Source organism: Phoenix dactylifera, unplaced genomic scaffold, assembly GCF_009389715.1.
Source record: "Phoenix dactylifera cultivar Barhee BC4 unplaced genomic scaffold, palm_55x_up_171113_PBpolish2nd_filt_p 001237F, whole genome shotgun sequence".
NCBI lineage: Eukaryota > Viridiplantae > Streptophyta > Magnoliopsida > Arecales > Arecaceae > Phoenix > Phoenix dactylifera.
In genome coordinates this window covers 67,424-87,297 of record NW_024068572.1, presented here as the reverse complement: position 1 = coordinate 87,297, position 19,874 = coordinate 67,424, and the positions used below count along the sequence as shown (strand labels likewise).

At 40.1% G+C, this 19,874-nt stretch overlaps 2 protein-coding genes across 2 annotated transcripts; one reads left to right on the top strand and one right to left on the bottom strand.

Moving 5' to 3' along the window:
• The first annotated feature begins 108 nt into the window (after positions 1-108).
• On the top strand, positions 109-1,922 carry LOC120108246 (putative clathrin assembly protein At4g40080). The gene is given in 2 exon segments (XM_039121831.1): positions 109-745; positions 747-1,922. Coding segments are annotated over 2 exon segments (1,035 nt in total). The 5' UTR covers positions 109-388; the 3' UTR covers positions 1,425-1,922.
• A 3,718-nt stretch (positions 1,923-5,640) lies between these two features.
• LOC120108245 (vacuolar protein-sorting-associated protein 11 homolog) lies at positions 5,641-19,024 on the bottom strand. The gene is made up of 5 exons (XM_039121830.1): positions 18,694-19,024; positions 14,165-14,344; positions 13,668-13,991; positions 11,787-13,565; positions 5,641-6,178 (listed from the first exon to the last, which is right to left on the bottom strand). Exons 1-5 carry the CDS (start codon positions 18,913-18,915, stop codon positions 5,822-5,824), a joined length of 2,862 nt encoding a protein of 953 aa, XP_038977758.1. The 5' UTR covers positions 18,916-19,024; the 3' UTR covers positions 5,641-5,821.
• Positions 19,025-19,874: the final 850 nt, after the last annotated feature.

The following is a 19,874-nucleotide window of genomic DNA, read 5'->3' as shown; positions in this document are numbered from 1 at the left end:
CATTTTTTAATATCCTTTGGATTACTTTTCCCCGTTGGTATGCAGATAGGTTATGTACCCAAAAAAAAAAATGCAGATAGGCCAAGAGGTTGACATCCATAGAGCTATCCTTGAAGCATGCACAAGCGTTGTATAGAAACTAATGAATACGGTGTATTTCTGAATCCATTGTGCGAATTGTTATCGTCAACTTCCGACTTCCCGAGATGTCTGCGTTCGCTGCATCATCTTACGTTGTAAGAATTATAGTCAAAACACACTGCTAAGACTATTCTCTCCTCAAACCCCATAAGACCGTTGACTAATTAGGAAGCCCATGGCCAACCCCCTCCTTCCAACCTCCTTCTCCGCTTAGCTCCCAACTCTCTTCATCTCTCTCTCTCTTTCCATGGGTCGCAGATTCCGAGGCATCGTCGGAGCCGTGAAGGACACGGCCTCTCTAAGCAAAGCCAGCCTCCTGTCTTCCTCATCCGACGCCCAGATGGCGGTCCTCCGCGCCACCACCCACCATTTGGAGCCCTCGGACCCCCGCCACCTCGCCGCCCTCCTCGCCTTCGGCCATGGCTCCCGCGTCGCCGCCGCCGCCTGCATCTCCGCCCTCGCCGCCCGCCTCCACTCCACCCGCGACCCCGCCGTCGCCATCAAGTCACTTCTGGCCCTCCACCACCTCCTTGCCCGCGGCGCCTTCATCCTTCGCGACCAGCTCCCCGCTGCCCTCCTCCGCCACCCTGCCTCCGGCCGCAACCCCCCTCGCCCTCCCCGCCTCCGCCTTCCCCTCCGCCGACTTCCCCCTCGCCTCCTGGTCCCGCTGGCTCGCCCGCCTCCTCGAGCTGCTCCTCCTCGCCGCCGCCACCACCGCCACCTTCCCCCCCTCTCACCACCACCGCGTTGTCGACCCCGCCTCCTCCAACGACCGCCTGGCATCCTCGTTGAACCGAGACCTCCTTATCGAGCTCGACGCCCTCGTTGCCGTCGTCGAGGAGGTCGCCCGCGCTCCAGCTGCGTCGGCGGCGGCGGTGAAGGGGAAGAAGCTAATATCGGAAGCGGTGAGGGTAGCGGAGGAGTATATGGTCACCGCGGAGCCGGAGATCCTGGTCCGGGTCAGGGAGCTGGGGGAGCGAATCGGGTCCCTCGGATTCGCCGACTCGGTCGAGCTGGTCTGCCTGCTGAGGCGGCTCGAGGAGTGCAAGGACCGGGCGGACCGGCCGTCGGATGGGAGATGGACGGATGACGATTGGTTTTGGGTGGAGGTCCGGGAGCTGAAGGAGCAGGCTGAGAAAGTTGTGGTGAGGAAGGAGGAGGAAGGGAGATGGAGGGTGAGGAGAGAGAAATTAGGGAGCTCGTCGGCTCGGCTCATGGACCGGGTTGCTTCCGGACCGATCGTGCCGGTCCGGTTCAGCTCGAGCAGGTGGGTAGACCGTTGATGTCACATGGGCTTTGTTGTATTATATAGTATTGGTGGAATTAATAATGGAACGTGTCGTGATATAGATGACAAGGGGGTTGGCTCCTCCCCAAAGTCATTTAGTTTTTGTTTAGTTTTTTAGTTTTTTAGTTTTGGCCAACAACAGACGACAAACTTATTAGATTCGTGTGAGTTTGATAAAGTTGGTGGTTGAGATTGTCCTGTTGTACAGCAAACTTTTACTAGTTTTCTTTACGACAAAATGTGTGTGTCTGACACGACATCTGTTACAAGTTATTACTTGCAAGGCAGGTTTTATACAGACTTGTTCTCTCTTGATACCGAGTCACACATGGTAGTTTCAGATTTATTATTAGGAGATGGAACCTTGGAGTCTCTCTCTAATATAATTGTAAGGTGAAGTGATTGTGCGATATTATGCGAATGTGCATGATGTTTTAATATAATGTATGACCAGTGAAGATTGGATGCACGATATATAATCTAAATGTTTGCAAAATATGCGCATGCTTGTTCGCAAAAACCACATTTACCAAAAGCAAAAATCTAGTGAAAAAAATGAGTAAGAAATCTAGATAAATGTGTGCCTGAAAGAGAGAATGATCCTTTATTTTGTTGCGTGGAGTTGGCGGCGTTTCTCCATCCTTTGTGATTTAAGCCATGGTAATGATCTAATCGTTGCTTCTACAAAACCACTTTATGTCTTAAGTTTTTGAAGGTGCCTTAGAATCAAGGCCCTTCTCGAAAAAGAAAAAAAAATTAGTTTTTGAGTTTTTTCCTTTAAAAATCCATTAAATGTTCAAAAGATAAAAATCCTATAAATATTTTCTGTGTTGCTTTTGATACTTTGTGTTCTACACAAAATTCGCCCAAAAAGGTTTCAATGGCTCCAAAAATGTATGTCCCTGTGCTTACATATTACCTTCTAAGGTTGAATAACTCTTATCTCGAACCATGTAACTCAGATCTTGAACTAAACTTCGACCTCATGAGCTTAAAAAAAGCTGATGAATATTAGAAACATGAGCCAAAACTCTTAAAAGCCTTAGAATGCCATGAAAGGATGGTTATACTTGCTCACAAAAACATTTAAAGTGCGAACATTGGAAACCTCAACGGTTTGAAGATGACCCAAATTGGAATCTCATTAAATACAGGAATGCAATAAGAGTTCATAGTTCCATTGATGTTTTCGCTTGGTCTTATGTAGATATGCTAAGTTTGGAGCTGAATGTGCTCATCAGAAGCACGGATTTGGATCAATATATCTTAGATAGACATGGTGGGATATCTAGTTTGGAAAATCCGAGTATTTTCAAAATTTAGACATTTGAGTTCAAGAAAGCAAGAAAACTCTAGGGTTTCTAGAATAGAAGGGTGAAAGCTAGCAAAATTCTAGAACTAACCTCGTAAATAAATCTAGGGTTCCAATGGTGACTATTTGGGTTTGCCTATAAACCCTTAATAGTGTTTCTTTTCGGGATAGAGAAGATCAAACTACTTTACCAAGGGTTTCTAGGGTTTTGAGGTGCCCGAAATGAAACAGAGCTTAGAGGAGAAGAAAGAAGAAGGGATGCATGGGGAAACTTCACCATGTTAGTTCCGATTTTAAAACATTCCTCTTTAGTTCTACTTGAGAAAATTCTAATTTCTATAAAGAAGATAAACTAGGTATTATCGCTAAAGTCATATCCGTCAGGCCGGCAAATGGAGATTCTAAGTTCCCATAAGCTTAGAAATCAAAGACCCTAGGTTCAAATCTTGATTAATGCATTTGAGTAATCAGATTTAGTCTAGATACTTATAGTAAAGTGGTCTAAGTTTGAACTATGAGTGGTGCATCCCAAGTATTCAATTTGTATAATTATAGTGCAAGTGAGTTTCTCTCTCATAGAAAAAGATGCTTCCAAATCGAAATAAAGAGGATAGAGATAGAAAGAATAGAAACAAAAGACACTGGTGGCTAAAGGACATATTTTGTTCAATTCCACATAGTAAACTGATAAATGAAAAAGGAATATATATATACACACACACACATACATACATACATACATATATGCATACATATACATATATACACACACGCACATATATATACACACACACACACACACACACACACACACACACACACACACACACACACACACACACATATATATATATATATATATATATATATATATATATATATATATATATATAATTTATAATAATGCATTTATTATTGCAAGTAAACAAATATATCACATTTGCCATAATTTTAATTTTTCTTAGATCACATACTTATGTTACATGTGAATTCAAGTAGCTAATGGAGTCTAAAATTTTAAATGCGTTTGCTGGAATGGAGAAGCTCGCTCATTCATATGTTTCCATCATGGCTTTCTTTTTTTGTAGTTAGCCAGCCAATCAATTAATTGATTACCTTCATGAATGACAATTGAAGCTAACGGCTTTATTTTTTTGTAGTTAGATCACATACTCATGTTACATGTCAAGGAGCACACAGACAATTATGTGAATATTTACATATAACTAGATGTTTTACCTTTCGGACTATAGCAGGTTGGATGATCTTTCTATCTAGCTAAAATAAGATTTGATTGCAACAAAAAAAAAAGAAAAAAGATTCTGGATACAGCGACATGGTAGATAACCAGTTTTGGACTAACTGGCTTACAGCCTCATACCATGGAACATGTTGAGGTCAGTTTCTAATCCATGACCAGATGGATGGATTTAGTGAAGTTTGTCATCTGATTAACTATGAACTGTTGTTTAAGTATTTCTCCACTTTAAGCATAGCTCTGAAATATAAACCCTAAGAGTACCTGATGTTTCATTCGACATCTCGAATGTGTTGAACGAATCGTTTTGGAACATCATCCCAACAATACTCTCTTGGATGCTAAAGCAATGACACTGGTGCCATTTTGCACTTGTAAGATTTGATTCTATCTACAGATTTGGGGGTTCATTTACTTATTCATTAGTATAACAGCATGATTACTGATTGGGTTGTTGGCTGACAAATAAACTGCTGATAAGATTATGAATTGCTTAATACGTATGGTTTCTCCTTGTGATTGCAGGGCATTCATGGGAGGGTAGTTGCATGATTAGGTTCTTTTTTTTTCATGGGTAGCTTTTTTTGGGCAAAAAAAAGATAAATGCTTGGTAACATTATATGGGAAGTGCTCTAGAAAGAAGGATAAGCAAAACAGTAGCCCTGAGAAGCTAGAGCAAACAAGCTTCTTATGTCTGCTCCTTAAGGTACCCAAAAAATCTTTCAAATACGAAACGCCCAAAGTGAAAACCGTCCGCAAGACATTAGATATATAAAGAAATGTTTTTGTTAGAAACTTCAATGAAAGTCGTTTGAAGCACAAGAGGTTGAAATAAGTGGCTCCTAGAAGAAAAAGGTGAAGGAAGAAAAACACCCCGGAATTTACATACTTTTGACATCTCTGAAGAAAAAGGTGGAACTTTCTTTCCTAGAAGGACTAGTTTGCATGGTGATATACATAGAATCTGCCGATATAAATTACCCATAAAATGGCAAAAATGAATAGTTGTTACTTCTTTTCAACAACATCAACACCAAAAAGAAAACTAAACAAGGATTTCTTCAAGTAAACAACTGCGCAGGCCCATTAATTTAGATGAAATTATAACAAATACAGCAGAAGAAACCACACTGCAAGCAAAATATTGAAATTAAGATAAAGAACGCATAATTAAACGAACTTTTACTACATGACATAAAGGTCGGAACAGGCAACAAGAAAGGGTGTCATCTCAACTCTTCAAATCATGGGAAAATGAAAAGTGAAGCAATGCATAAACCTGGACAGAGTTTCAAGTCATGGAATTCTAGGTCAAGTGATATGAGAGTAGATCATCTCACATCTTCAGATCATTACCAAGTATCCACAAAATTACGTGGCAAATGGGAAACTGTTGCAAATCAGGGCACTTTATGGGAATAGAACTATATAAAACTCCATTGTTCTTGAAGCCACTGATTGCACAAGAAAGTGGAAACTCCTCAAATCCTTCTCATGTAGTAATTGTCAGAAAAGAGTTATTCATGTCAACTATTCCTTTCTCATTTTTCCTCACTCCCTAGAGGTCCAGTTCAGTTGCTATATAGGCTACCTCCATGAAGACCAGTCCTTAATAACCACATATAACTTGATGGCATCTCATCCAGAATAAACAGCAGCCCTGAGAATTGTTAAGGTCAAGAAACATAAAAGATTCAATAGGTCCCAACCTCCATGAGGAATTCAAGAATTTTACAAAATCAGTTTCAGATGTACACATTGATGATGACAGAAACATTACAACCAGCATGTTATACCATGCAACACGTTGAGTACTGCCAGATCAGGGAATTTGTCGAGGATCAGTACTAGTTTTGCTCACCACGCCCTTGCCAAAATAGTCTGCTATTACAGAAAACCCATCCTTTGAACTCTTCAACTGCTGGAAAAACCAATTTTGGTCTCTGGCATTTTGCTCTAAATTTCTTTTGGTTTCTAAAATGGATCTGTATTCCGGTGCACACTCTGGGCATTCTTTCTCATTGTCCCCAAGGCAGCGTAGGTGAAATGAGTGCATGCACATAAAATGTACTGCAGGAATATCAAGGGTGAAGGTGCAGGCTGTACACTTGCTAAGTTGAAAAATTCTTGCATTAGTCCTGAGATCTTGTATTTCCTTCCTCATTGAAGCAGTATCTTCCTGCATATCAAAATATGTAAATGTAAAATCAATAAAATAACAATGGAGCAGCATAGGCTGGCTATTTTATTTAAAAAGAAAACAGGTTTCGTTTGCCTAGTCATTTAAATGCTGACAGCCATCAAACTAGTGCAAGTAAAATGCAAGCCCTGATATTAACTAATGTATATAAGCAAAAGAAATGATCCAGAGCTTTGTGAACTAAACAGTGCAAACCAAGCCTGATATAATAAACAACCTCCTGCCCCAAAAGGGGGAAAAGATTTGCAATTTTCATGCCACAGGTACATAGTCTATGTACATTTACTGTACTGTACCAAAAGATTTGCGATTTTCATGCCACAGGTATGAAGTCTATGTACGTTTACTGTACTGTACCAAAAGATATGCTGACTGTACCATTTTCCTTTTAGAACCAAAGCACCCTCCCATGTTTCTAAATCTAAAGAAAAGGAAGTAAATAACATATTTTGCCTAAGATTCAACCTTAATCCACATCAGATAATTTAGCAGAGCTCCATTTCCTGATACCCTAATGCAAGTGAGATTATATTAAACTATTCCTCCAGCCGAATATAAAACCCCTAAAACTACATCCTAGTCTTGTACTTCACAATTCCTCATGGTGGCAGGCAGCACGAAGCCCCGCAACTTCTTCAAAAGTTTATCTAACCAAGTCTGAAATCAGAGTTGAAACTATAGTGCCAGAGTTATCAGTATAAACTGAGAAACTCACACAAGCATCCTGAAAAATAGTTTCCAGTTTTTCCACAGTACAGAATGGACATAATCAGCCTATTCCACTATGCAGATTGTCCAGAAATAAAAATCTCCCAGAAACAGGCCAACCAGGAAAAGCCAAAATCTTATCAAGCAACAATGGATGCAGAAACACATGCCATATCTCTTGCTATCTGTTAGTAGTTGTTAGAGAAGCGAAATCTCATATTCTCCTTGCATTCGATCTTAACAACTAGCCACATGTTTCTTTGCACCTCCAGGTTCCCTACAGAAGTGTTAAAACAAATTAGACACCAACCCAAGGTATTCCGAACCGGTACCGGTAGGCATACCGGTGGCCTACCGGATCGGTTCATCGTTCTCGGTACCGGGCCCATACCGAGAACCCCAATCGGAGCCGGAGGAGACGAGATGAAAGAGAGAGCGAGCGGGGGAGGGAGGGAGAAGGAGAGGCCTCCACCGCCTGCGGAGGGCCATGGGGGAGGGGGGGCGGAGGCCGCAGGGGTTGCCGCGTCCCCTGTTTCCAAAGAAACAGGGGACGCAGCCGAGGCCACGGCCTCCGCCGCCCCCCGCAGCCCTCGGCGGGCGGCGAAGGCCTCTCCTTCTCCCTCCCTCCCCCGCTTGCTCTCTTCTTCTCTTCTTCTTCTCCGACTTCGGCTGGGTTTTCATGGTACGGGCTCTGTACCATTTTTCACTGCGGAACCAGATCGGTCAGGCACCAGACCAGTCCGGTATGGGCTAAACCGGCCGGTACGCGTTGGTTCAACATACCATGCACCAACCATTGTTTATTTCACCCTAACTCCTCTGAAAGGCTGGCTATCACACTTCTTTGCTTTGCAAATAATCATTTAATGAAACAAACAATTCAGCTGCAAACAGGAAGAAAACAATTGAGATGACACTTTAAAAGTAAAATCATCAGATGATACATTTTTCTGAATGCCTTTTCCTCTCCACCTTCTAGACAAACTCTACTGTACCTGCAGATACTATCAAATGAAAGCAGTGCTAGTTCAGTTCTCCAACAATCTTTATCCAGTGATGTTTGTCCTTAGCAGTCATCATCCATATATCAGAATGTACTTGATAAAGTTTTTGGCCAGTAATCATATATGCCTCCATATACCGAATGTACCGATATCAAATCTTGACTTCCCACTAGATCTAAATTACTTCCAAGGCAAAGGAATTCAAGGAGTGTTCATGTCGATAAACAAGCTGAAACTGCATAATCAGTAATCTTGTTTTTTCGCAATTAACTTTTTAGGTTTCATAACATTAATGTTTCTTGCCGAAGATGACTAACCAAAATAAATCATTGGAAGGTTGATGTCAGATTAACAACTTGTCATACAAAGCCCTCATAAATCACGCTTCAATCATTAAATAATTCTCCTAAAATAAATCTCAATCCAGGCTTACCCACTCAATTTGACACAAATTATCAATTATGATAGAAGGTAACTGTGACACCAATTCTCAACCATCTTTTAAACTTCTATCCATGCACACGTAACCCTATCCAGCAAGTCTTATCTACCAGTATTTTGAACCTATGACTATGCATTTCTATTTCTTTTTCGTGCACTTTTTGGGGGTTATTTTGTTTTTTAGATTTTATTAGAAGGAAAGTTCATTAACCAATCGAAGATAAAATTTTCTAGGTGGGCAAGGCAAATAGAGCAAGACCAAGAGGGCATTACATGGTAAATGTATTTTTAATGGTTAAATTGTCCATAAAAATGGTTTTCTGTAGCTTTCATTCTGTTCCAATATTATCTATGATAATAACAGTAGCTTCAAAAAACAATGCAATGATGCATGACTGCATAGAAAATGTTCAAAGTATATTAAAATTTAGTATGAGTTATTTAGCATCTAATTTTGTCCCCATCCTCACTTTATAAGTTTATTTGTTGAGAACTGGAAACTGACTTTGGTTCATGATCTGGAAAATCCTGCAGTACCAAAGAGTCAAACCCTTGATATAGTGACTGGCTGAGAACAACTTTAAAGTCGAGCTGGAATGCTCTGGATAGTGTATAGTACTTCTTGCTATCACTTTAATTAATTTCTATTCAGTTTGAAATCTATTAGCACTAAAACTATTGGTGTCAGGGAAAAAAGGATTTAGATTGTTACCTAAAGTTAGATCAAGTCTAAGTAGGACGAATCTCTAAAGTGCATGTTAAAAACTTTTACTAAGAACTAGAGCAATTAAATCTATCTTAAAATTTTGAGTGTCTGCTTTGTGGTTTTCTTTTTCCTTCTAGTGCTCAAAAGAATTCTTTAGATTTGAAGGTCCGATTGTTTTAAAAGAAATAGAATGGTTTAACATTGTTTATCCACTTCTCTGGCCACATCCATGAGGTGTTGGAATAATCATCTTTTGAGATGTAAGTTGGAATCTCAAAGCCCAACTCCAAGTTACCACGGCAATAAATCAGCAATTCGGTACATGTCAAATGCTTGGGCTTCACATAGGACACAACACAGACTTCAAGGACAGTAAATTGTCAAACACTTACATGACATGGTCCAACATAATTCATGGCCATGCACATAAGCCAAGTGAGGGGGGGAGAGGGGAGGCAAATTTGTACAAGCAATCATAGGATGAGAACAGGAAAGCAAGATCAGAGGCAGGAGAAACGCCGGGAGGCGAGGGGGAGAAGACTGCAGAGAGAGAGAGAGAGAGAGAGAGAGAGAGAGAGAGAGAGAGAGAGAGAGAATGAAGGTAGGAAACAAGCGACAGAGAGGAAAGAGAGAGAGGGGTCATATATAGGAGACACACTGAGAGGCAACCTGCAAAAGAATACTGCAATAACCAAGCTAACAGTTGCTGCATCTTCCCTTGCTGGTGGCTGCTTCCGTGCACTCAACACTATGTTCTAAACCAAAACCAATTTGAAGAGACACAAGAGAATGGCAATTTATCTTTTCAGAGGAATTCTTCAACAACACAGATATCTCAACACCAAAGGGTTACATAGCTTAAGTTACTAAGTTTCCTCTTTTATGTTTTTCACTATCATTAAAACCCTAAAGTACAAGCAGTAGGTGCAACAGGAGCGTCACACATCAACTTTGTTTTGCATGAGGCTTCTATTTGATGCTAACACTGCACTTTATTCTAGAAGATAGAGAATAAAATGCTTTACCAACCTCATGCAAATCTTACTCAGAAAGATTAAACAGATGATGTGTAACTCAAAAAGATTACACAGATGATGCTAGCACTGCACTTTATTCTAGAAGGTAGAGAATAAAAATTCTTTACTAACCTCATGCAAATCTTACTCGAAAAGGTTACACAGATGATGTGTAACTCACTGACTGCTCCCTCAGATTTCCATTTTTTTCCCCATAGGACTTCTATGTCATTATGGCACTTGAAGTAGCGTATTGGGAGAAATCCCCTCACTTGTCTTCATGCTCTGTTTAAATATCGTGTCCACAGGGGACTGTCACTGAGACAAAGATTTTGCCAACTTAATAGATGTATGGCCTGTACCACCATGTATTGGGCCTATCCAGCAATCAAACTTTTGACCTATGAAAATTTATTATGTTTTAGTAATTTCTTATAATAAATATTGTCACTTAATTTATTGAACATTATTTTCTACATATTTGCATTTTTTAATACATGCTGAATTAAACACTTGGATGCACATTGAAAACTTTGACTCTCGCATGTGTCCATGCACCACTAGTCCCAACTATTGATAGCTGATAAGCATCTATTAATCAACCAAAGATGGTTAGCAGATTTGAAGCATCTTACCACATGTACTCTAGAGGACGTTTGGAAGAAGAAAGAATGAGCTTAAATTAATCCAAATTTGAAAGCTTGAAATGTTCAGAAAGTATTCACTTTTGCTCAAAAGTAATATAAACAGCAATTGTTGGTGTTTCAAAAATTGAAGGATCAAGGCTTCCTTTGATATTTGTGATATTTATATAACTTTTCATGTATAATCTTTTTTCACCATCTCAATAGATGGAGAAATCTTTCCTTATATGGGCCCTATTTTCCATCCTGATGCAATTTCAGTGAGTGCTTCTTTTGTTGCACATAATAAGAGCCAGATGTTTGTTGTCATTAACCTTTGTCCATCCAGGACAAGGCAACCCTTGTAAGCTTCCAAGCATGCTTCACTACCAACACAAATCCACCTATGTTACTTTGAGTACATTATTCAATCGCTATCATTACTACATGCTTGAGTTACTTAAACTGTCTAGGTATCTAATGCTTGTACACTAAAATTAATTCATAAGCAGATCTCTCTGGAAAAGTGGATCACAGGCAGCATCGGTAAAGTTCTTTCATACTTTAACATTTTCATACAACTTGGATCAGCCTACTGATCACTTAAGAGAAAAGGACCACATAGTCTTCATGTAATACCAAAAAGCCATCCTTGGAACCTAGATAATCTCTTTATAACTGCTTGTCACAAATGAAAGTTAAATTGTGAGTATTCCCATTAGCATTAATGTGCCTGGTGTAGCAAATGACTAAAGAGAATTCATATGCTTCAGCTTAACAATTTCAATGCACAACTTTGTTTGTGATACTAATTTTCTTGCAAATAACAATTAATCTTTAGGCACTTGTGCATGAATAATTTATTCATTCTCTTTATCTTCGTGGAACGAAGCAACCAAGTATATGTTACTTGAGCTCCCATAAAGAAAGGACTGAGGAAAAGTTTTAGTGATTTCTGGAAGCACTCCCTTAACACTTTAATTTCCAAAACTTATTACTGGATCAATTCTTAATTCTTTGCTTGGAAGATATGATGCTCATAATAAGCAAGAAGAAAAATCTTATCTGTTATGTTCTTAAAATACTAACCTGGTACTTCTCAATTGATTTGCGGTCATCTTCGATCAGCTTTGTTTCTTGTTCAAGCTTTCGAGCAATGTAATCCTTTACAACAGATAGTGTCAAGCAAGGGTTCCTAGATAATGTCTGTAGAACAACTATGGGAGGCAATATATCATCCCTCTCAATGTAAGTCAAGACCTCCTTTACTTCTTTGGAGCAATCTTCTCCAAGCTCCCCGAAGTACTTGAGAAGATCACCCCAAAGAGATGGATCTCCCCCATGAGTTGAATCCCCTAGCTTCTTGCAGCACGCAATCAATCCATCATGGTCATGGGCCTGCATGTAGCAAGCAATCACTTCTTTATAAAGTTTCATCTTCTCGTACAGGAACAACAGACCATCTTTGAATTTGTTCATTTCACAAAGAATAACAGCAAGATCAGCATCATACTGAGGTTGCTCCATGTCAGACGTCCATGCATTCTTAAGCAAGGTTAGACCCTTCTGCTGTCTTTCTACACAATCCTTTTCCTTTTTAACATCTTTGTTCTCAACAGTATATTTCTCCTTGCTCTCCTTTACAGACCCGTTAGCCACTTCCCTAGCACTTATTACTTTAAGATCACGATCTTCACCACCATTTCTTTGTGAAACTGATGGAAAGCTCAAGGTGTCAGATAGGTATAGCTCCAAAAGTGTGTTATGAATTTCAACCTGAGCAGGTGAATCCTTCACCTTACTGATATACCTTTCTAGGAAGTCCATGAGAGATTGTGAGCTATGTACAAAAATATTTATAAAGTCCATTGGGGAAGGCAGCATAAGTAAGTGCATGCTACTTGAGGTCCTCCTCATTGTTGATTCGCTACCATCAGTGCAGAGTCTCAGGAGTATACCAACAGTTTCAGCTGGTCTGTGTTCTACAAGAATCTTGCCATACTCTTTCATAGTGACGCCAGCTTCATTGGGCTCAAGGCTTGAAATATACTGTAATGCCTCATGGTATCTACCAAGGTCTTCAAGTAAAATCTTTAAATACCACTCATGTCTCTCAGCTTTCTTTGCAACATATAAAGCATGCTCATGATACCCAGCTGCACGGCACACTCTGATGGCAGTTTCCACATCAAACTTGTGTTCACCAACAGCATCTTCGTCTTTGATGAACTTGTTTAGCTTTTCAACATCTTTCAATTTTGTGTAGCAGTTTAAAAGAAGAGTTGTATGGTCTTTAGAAGCTAATCCCCTCTCATGTAATTTCTCAAGATAATTAGTAAGGTTGTAGATCCTTTGTGCATCTAGAAACTTCTGGATAACATAAGAAGGTTCCAGATGACCAATTGTGTTAATATATTGTGACATAGCCTCATCATAATCTTGTCTACCATATAAATGGTCACCATATTTTCGCAGCACTTCAGCAGTGGAAGCAGCATCAGCTTGTTGACTCTGTACAAGGTTGATTGCAACAGTATATAAATTCTTTTTGAACAACATATCCAACTTACTTTCCATGTCCTTTTCTGCTATGCACATAATCTTCTTGTCACTCATTATAAGAATGATAAAGCCCCATTCACATAGCAAGTGTGACACCTCACCTACCACCATGCTATGGGCAATCAACCGATTCTTCAGATCATAAACATTAAAGGTATTCTTGCTGCTTCTCTGATCTGCAATAACACACAGTAAGTATCCACGAAACCAACCAAGAAATTTCTTCTCGCCATCAAAAGCCCAACAAGGACCTCGCCCATCAACTTCATAAAAGTACACAGCTTCAGGACGACCAATAATCAGATCCTGCTCAATTAATAACAAATGCCCAATATAACCAACACCTAGGTATTTATTCAGAAAAAAAAAACAAGAATACATCATGTAAAAAACACAAAAGATGCATACCAGGCGGTCATTCATTGTAACGGCATTAGCATCACATCCAATCTGATCCAAGGTCTGCCTCTTTGGTGGTTGATCATGCAAGCTGAACAAACTTACAGAACTAGGAGTGACAGCAAAGAGTTGAAGAGTTCTCCCTTCAACTCGGAAACCAAGACCCGTGATAGAAAAGAGACTCTTGTCTGAGACAGCCTCAACCTGCAGCCTGAAGCGTGTGATACGCTCACGTGCAATGTCACCTTTGATGCAGTAGATGGAACCATTATCTAAACCAATAGCAATCAGTAATATTGGAGGAGCTTCCTCAAGAACTAAAAATGAAATAATCTGCAGATAGCAGAGCACTTTGACTCATTAGACTCGCAGAAACATGAAACTGGCACCACTACACCAGCAATCAAAATGAAGACAAACAAAACGCCATCAAAAGAAAGAAAGGAAGAGTATAGAGTTTTGTACAAGGCCAGTAAAGTAAAGCAAACAAATGCAATCTGTAATACCTTTGCTTCAGGAAACTGATTGGTGAATATCCGCAGTATCTGGACGCAGAAAGGACTAGTCATGCTTGAACTTGAACCTTCCGGCTCAATCTTATCAAGGTCAAACACCTTTAAGCAAATTGAAGATAGCTGGGGAGATGTCTTCTCATCTTCTCCAATGGTTACTAGGAAATTGCGTTGCTGAATAATAAAGAAAATATAAATAAATCACAAACCAAGCTATATTGAGATATATAAACTAACTTTGTGGACCCCTAATATTGAAGCAGTAGTTTGAAGTTTCAGCCAACATTTCAAAAATGAAACTTATTACTTTCCGTCAGTACAGATCTGACCTAAGTTAATTTTGAAGTTTCATACAAAACATACTCATAGGCCAAAAAGGAATTGAACTTATGCCAATTTTTAGTCATTTCTTCATTTATTCCAATTCTAAGGAGAACTCTCACAAGATTAAGCTTGAATTTCCATGTTCTGTGGATAATTTGAAGCATCAAACCAAAGCAATCTAAAACAGTAAACTGCGACATAGGTTTTCACTATCATAGAGCTCAAACCTCATAAACATTTAAATTTTTATGTGTTGATCGTCATTAAATAAAAAGATGATATATTGCATGTCAAAATGTATGAAAAATTATTATTATCTATTTATCCACCTCATAGATACCTGCATGCATATACTATTACAGCATGACACTACTACAATGATGTACTCAAAGGTGACAAAGAATACAATAATATAATGATGTCTGATTTGTTTGCTAGACTTGCTTTCCTTTTGTTTCTTCCTAATGGTTTCCATTCCTTTTCGACATTTCCTATTTGGATAAAATTGGAGCCAAGATACCAAGACCATCAAAAATATCTAAAGTGAAATTAAATTTGCCTCGTCCAAAGCCAAAAATAACCAAGTTTTTGAACCTTGATGAAATCTAATCATAAGTTTTGGTGGAAGATCACTTAAACCATGCATTATCTTATTGGATGATCGATAAAATTTACTATGAAAAACATGAGAGAATAGGCTCAAGGCCATAATGGTAAAAGACTAGACAAATGACAAAGGCTGAGGTAAAGAATTTACGACATTGTGCTCAATTCTCCCCACTAGCAAGATAATATGCAAGCCCATTGGCACTGCTAAGTAGAAAGAAGTATATATTACACACACAAGCAATGCCATGAACATCAACTAGAAATAACAACAAGCCTCTGTAGCTACCAACTTATAATGTCCAAAACACCAACACTCCTTGAATCACCTCATAATATAAGTTCCTAAGGCCTTTTATAAGGAAAAAGTATACTGTTCTGTTTCATAGGAGATAGACACCTTAGATAACCATAAAAGCCAAGACAAGATTGAGGTTACTCCTATATCACATCTCCAATTCAAGAAGACAATGAGCACCCAAAAGGAAAACAATTAAATTATTATGTAAGCATGAATATAAGGGCAGGCTTTCAGACTGGCAGCTTGAGAAAAAGGATTTCAGATAGAAAATGCTACTTCAAATCCAATCTTGAGCTAAAATATAAAATTTCATATTCTTAAAAAGCTCCATGAACTCATTGCTAATGTTTTTTCCCGATCACTAATATGGGAAATAAGTATGAGTGGATTCTGAAGACTTTACAATCTTTACCTTCCAAATTCTTTAATCTGCCACTTGAGAAATCAAGTACCAAAATTTCTTAGTAAAACAAATAGATGACATTCACCTCGTGGAAACACTTCGTGCATTTCCAGGAACCACGAAAGCATACCAAATTAGATTATGACCTCATAGCAGATAAGATGACTTTAATTGTTTCACCTATCCAACATAAGCATCGACATAAGGGTTAAGATACATCTAAAAGGTCCCCCTCGGGGGGAGTTGTTTGTTCCGAAGTTTCTCCGATCGGAGTTGTGTCGGAGAAACGGCTGCTGCGATTTTTCGACTGACTCGAAAGGTGGGTGAATAAAAAAAGGCAACCTAGGGATAGGTCTGGAATAAGTCTTGTATGAGTCCTTTAATCGAGTCCCTCCTTCACCAACAAATATAACAATGATTTAGCCATAGCTGTCTCGACACAATCAAACTGAACTCCACATCACGTAGCCACTAGCGAAAAATGAAAATTCGAGTTTTCATTTCCACCAGCATCTACTATGTGGGTTCACCTCTAAAGATCTTCAAATGCGGGCTCAAGAGAGAGCAAAGCGAAAGCGGGGATTTCACTGACTTGACTGGATCCCTTCGAAAAAGGGAGCTCAAAAGTCAATGAGAATCTCGATGGAGCTTGACCGGTCAGTGAGAAAAAACATGGCTGGAAAAAAGTGGCTGGAGAAAAAAGGGCTAAGCGTACGTCCAAGCAAACTAGTTCACTTCTTTCAAGGAACCAGTGAACCAATTCAAGAGTGAGCAGTGACATGAGACCTCTTCTCCTCGTTGATAGTGGATGCCTTCCCAACTGTTCGGGCTACCAAACTACTGATCCAACTACACTCCTTCTCTCCATCTGTTGTTCTCTGGCGTTATCTGTTCATGGGAATCAGCCGGAGGGGATTTCTCGATCAATGATGAGGCTTTGGCACAGTTGTCACACAGAACACGAAGACACAAGCACAAAAAGTTAAAGCTCGTTTGTGGATGATTCCTCGTTGGAGTGAAGAAATCGCGTTATAGCGCGATTTCGTCTAGAAAGTGATACCTTAAAATGACACCTTGTGTCATTACAGCGTGCATGTGTGCGCGAATAAGTAAATCCCCTTGAGGGGGACAGTAGATTGTGTCTCACGCATATACTAAAAAAAAATAGAAAAAAAGATCTTAAATTAAAAAAAAGAAAGGGTTCGAATAGCATCTACTAATATCACCTCCATGACTGGTAGTTGTCTCTATGTAGTGGTCGGCCTTCGTTAAGCTTCACCAGAAGCGACTAGTCGCTTCCCGAATGCCTCTTGTACTTTTGTGTATGGTCTAGTCTTTCCAATGCCTCCTTCCTTGCCGCCAACGCACGCTATCACTAGAGTTGATCGGAGTGGCTACTTGCTCAGACTGAAGCTCACTACCCAAATTATTGACCAAGCCTTCGACTACTCGAGACCCACCATCTTGCTCTACCGCCGAGGAAATTTCAGTGATCCCAATAACCTAATTGATCCAATGCGCACATGAGAGAGTAGGCTTTGAGCATATGATTGTATCGTCGGCGGAAGTGAGTTTGAAGTGAAGGCTGGACGCAGCCGGGCCGGGTTCGCCTCCTAACCCCCTGAAAGATCCGTTAACATTGTTGGTGACTCTTCAGTTGAATTCCAAGGTAACAGATTGCAAACCATCGGAAGATTGAGTTTTATAGGAAGCAGACTGAAGTCAAAATTATCCACTTTCCACTTTTGTCATACTCACTGGTTACAATTTTTTCCAACCATGCAGTCATTTGGAACTAAAGACATCAAACTCTAAGGCATGCCATTACCCACAAGCACAAAACTATTTGGAAGCCTAATAGATTTGGAGCTGAAAGATGCAAATATTTGCTATAATTAGAAGGAAAACAACCTATCAAATCATTCTTCTTTCAGCCCCACCAGAAAGCTTATTACTTTCACACCCAAAAATATACTTTCTTACCCTTTTATGTTTATCAAAAAGCCTTACTAAGCCTGCAGCCTTTCTTTAAAGTTTTTTCTAATAATTAAAGAAGATGCCATAATTTAGATTTTGGAATGATCTGGGTGAGGGTACAAGAAGTTGAAAACATAGTCATCAGCATGAAATCAATGAGCAAGCTGTTCCTACGATCACCAGAACACGATACACATTTAGATTTTAAGATTTGATCCCGAATACTACTAGTGCAATATCTCTGATAAGGCATTCAAATTTAGATCCACATTGTTGATCAAGGTTGCAATGTAGAAAGTTGGAAAAACCAAAAACTACATGATCGAAAAGCTACCTAAATAAGAATCAAGAGTTAAAACAGATGTTAAAACTTTATAACATTTTTCTGTTACAATCAAAACCAAGCATAACCTCATCGCTTTTACAACTACATGGTGCTTTAAAATTGTATTTCAGTGATGTCCATTTATGCTCCCCCATATAATTCAAGCATTTCCTTGGACTATCTTTAAAAATATTACAAGTTTTGGAGTTAGAACTTTTCATTTTAACAAGCAGAATAGTATCATATAAATAGATAACTCAGTCCCTACAAATTGCCTAGGGTCACTTCATCACAAGTAGCACGGCAAGGCCTCACCTCCGCGCGCATGCATGCATGAGGGATCCTACTGCAGTGCCGGTAACTTCTTTCTATCTAATTTTTCTTCGCATTGTTATAGTTCCCATTTCCACTCAAAGGAATGAAGTTTTCTCCAAAGATGGCAGCTTCATAAGCTAAAAGTTTGTAATTTTCTTTGTTCGTCGATGATTAAGTCATCTAGCCATTATGAGAACAAAAAAACCATAACTACCGATCAAAGCTTCCAATTTCAAGGATTTTTAAGGACGAAAAAGAGGGATGATCACTACCTTGAGCTGCTGGATAAAGAGGACGGAGGAGGCGTGAGCCTGGAAGCCGTAGGAGAGCTTGAAGCCGCGGTCGAGGAGGCCGACGGTGCCATCATCGCATCCGACGGCGATCCGCCCCCTCCCGCTCGCGCAGCACAGGATCTGGCCGGGGATCTCGCTGGGGATCGAAGCCTTCCCGGCGGACTTCTCCTCGAAAAACTCGAACTTCCTCCACTGGTACATCTCCGATCCCTCCCACCAAAGAAGCGAGACGCAATCGGAAGAGCGGATTTGGATAACCCTAACCCTAGAAATGGAGCTGGCTTCAATCGGAGAGGAGGTGACGAGGGGGAGGAGAGATGAAACTTGGAAGGGTCGGTCCGTTTGAATAAAAATTCTATACTTCCACCAAAAGAAACGGAACCCGCTCTCTAGAATGCATCCTATAGTGGGCCCTTTGGAATATGCCACATCAGCACCTTCGAGGCTCTTAAATCAGCTCTTAGGAAACTAGAAGCCACCATTAATATAAGGAGGTTTAACAGCCAGATCAACTGATTGGATCAGATACATGTATCAAAATGACTATATAAAAAATAGATCCAAAGTAGGCTAGAGGGCTGGCGAGCAGCGTCTCTATTTATGATGGGTAGATTGATGCTGATCAAATCTGTACTTGGCTCCATGCCCATTTATCTTATGGCAAACACGGTGGTGCCAAGTACAGTGCTATTGAAGATTAAGCGGCTACTTCGGGGCTTTTTATAGAGCTCGCATGGAGGTGGTCGAGGGGTGTACTTGGTGGCATGGGATAACATTTGCCTCCCATTCAGTGAGGGTGGCCTTAAGGTTCTATCTTTTCTAAAGAGACGGAAGATACTCATTGCCCGGCACGCAGTCCGGTTCCTTTTAGAGCCGCAGGAGATCTGAAGTCGGACCATAGCATCCCGCTATGGGCGGTTGGGACCTGAGGCATTCGCATGAAGGCAGAGAGTTTCCTTCCTATGGCGCGAGATTGCGACGTACTTGCTTACTACTTTGGTGTACACTAGATGGCTGATAGGCGAGGGGCGTAGTATTTGACGTGGCTGGGGACTCGTGGGTAGATGCCCTCCCCTTGCAGCATTGGCCGACTATTGTTAGTATCGAGGCTGCAGAGGGTCTGCGGGTCTGTGATCTTCTTGTATTAATTTAAATTCTAT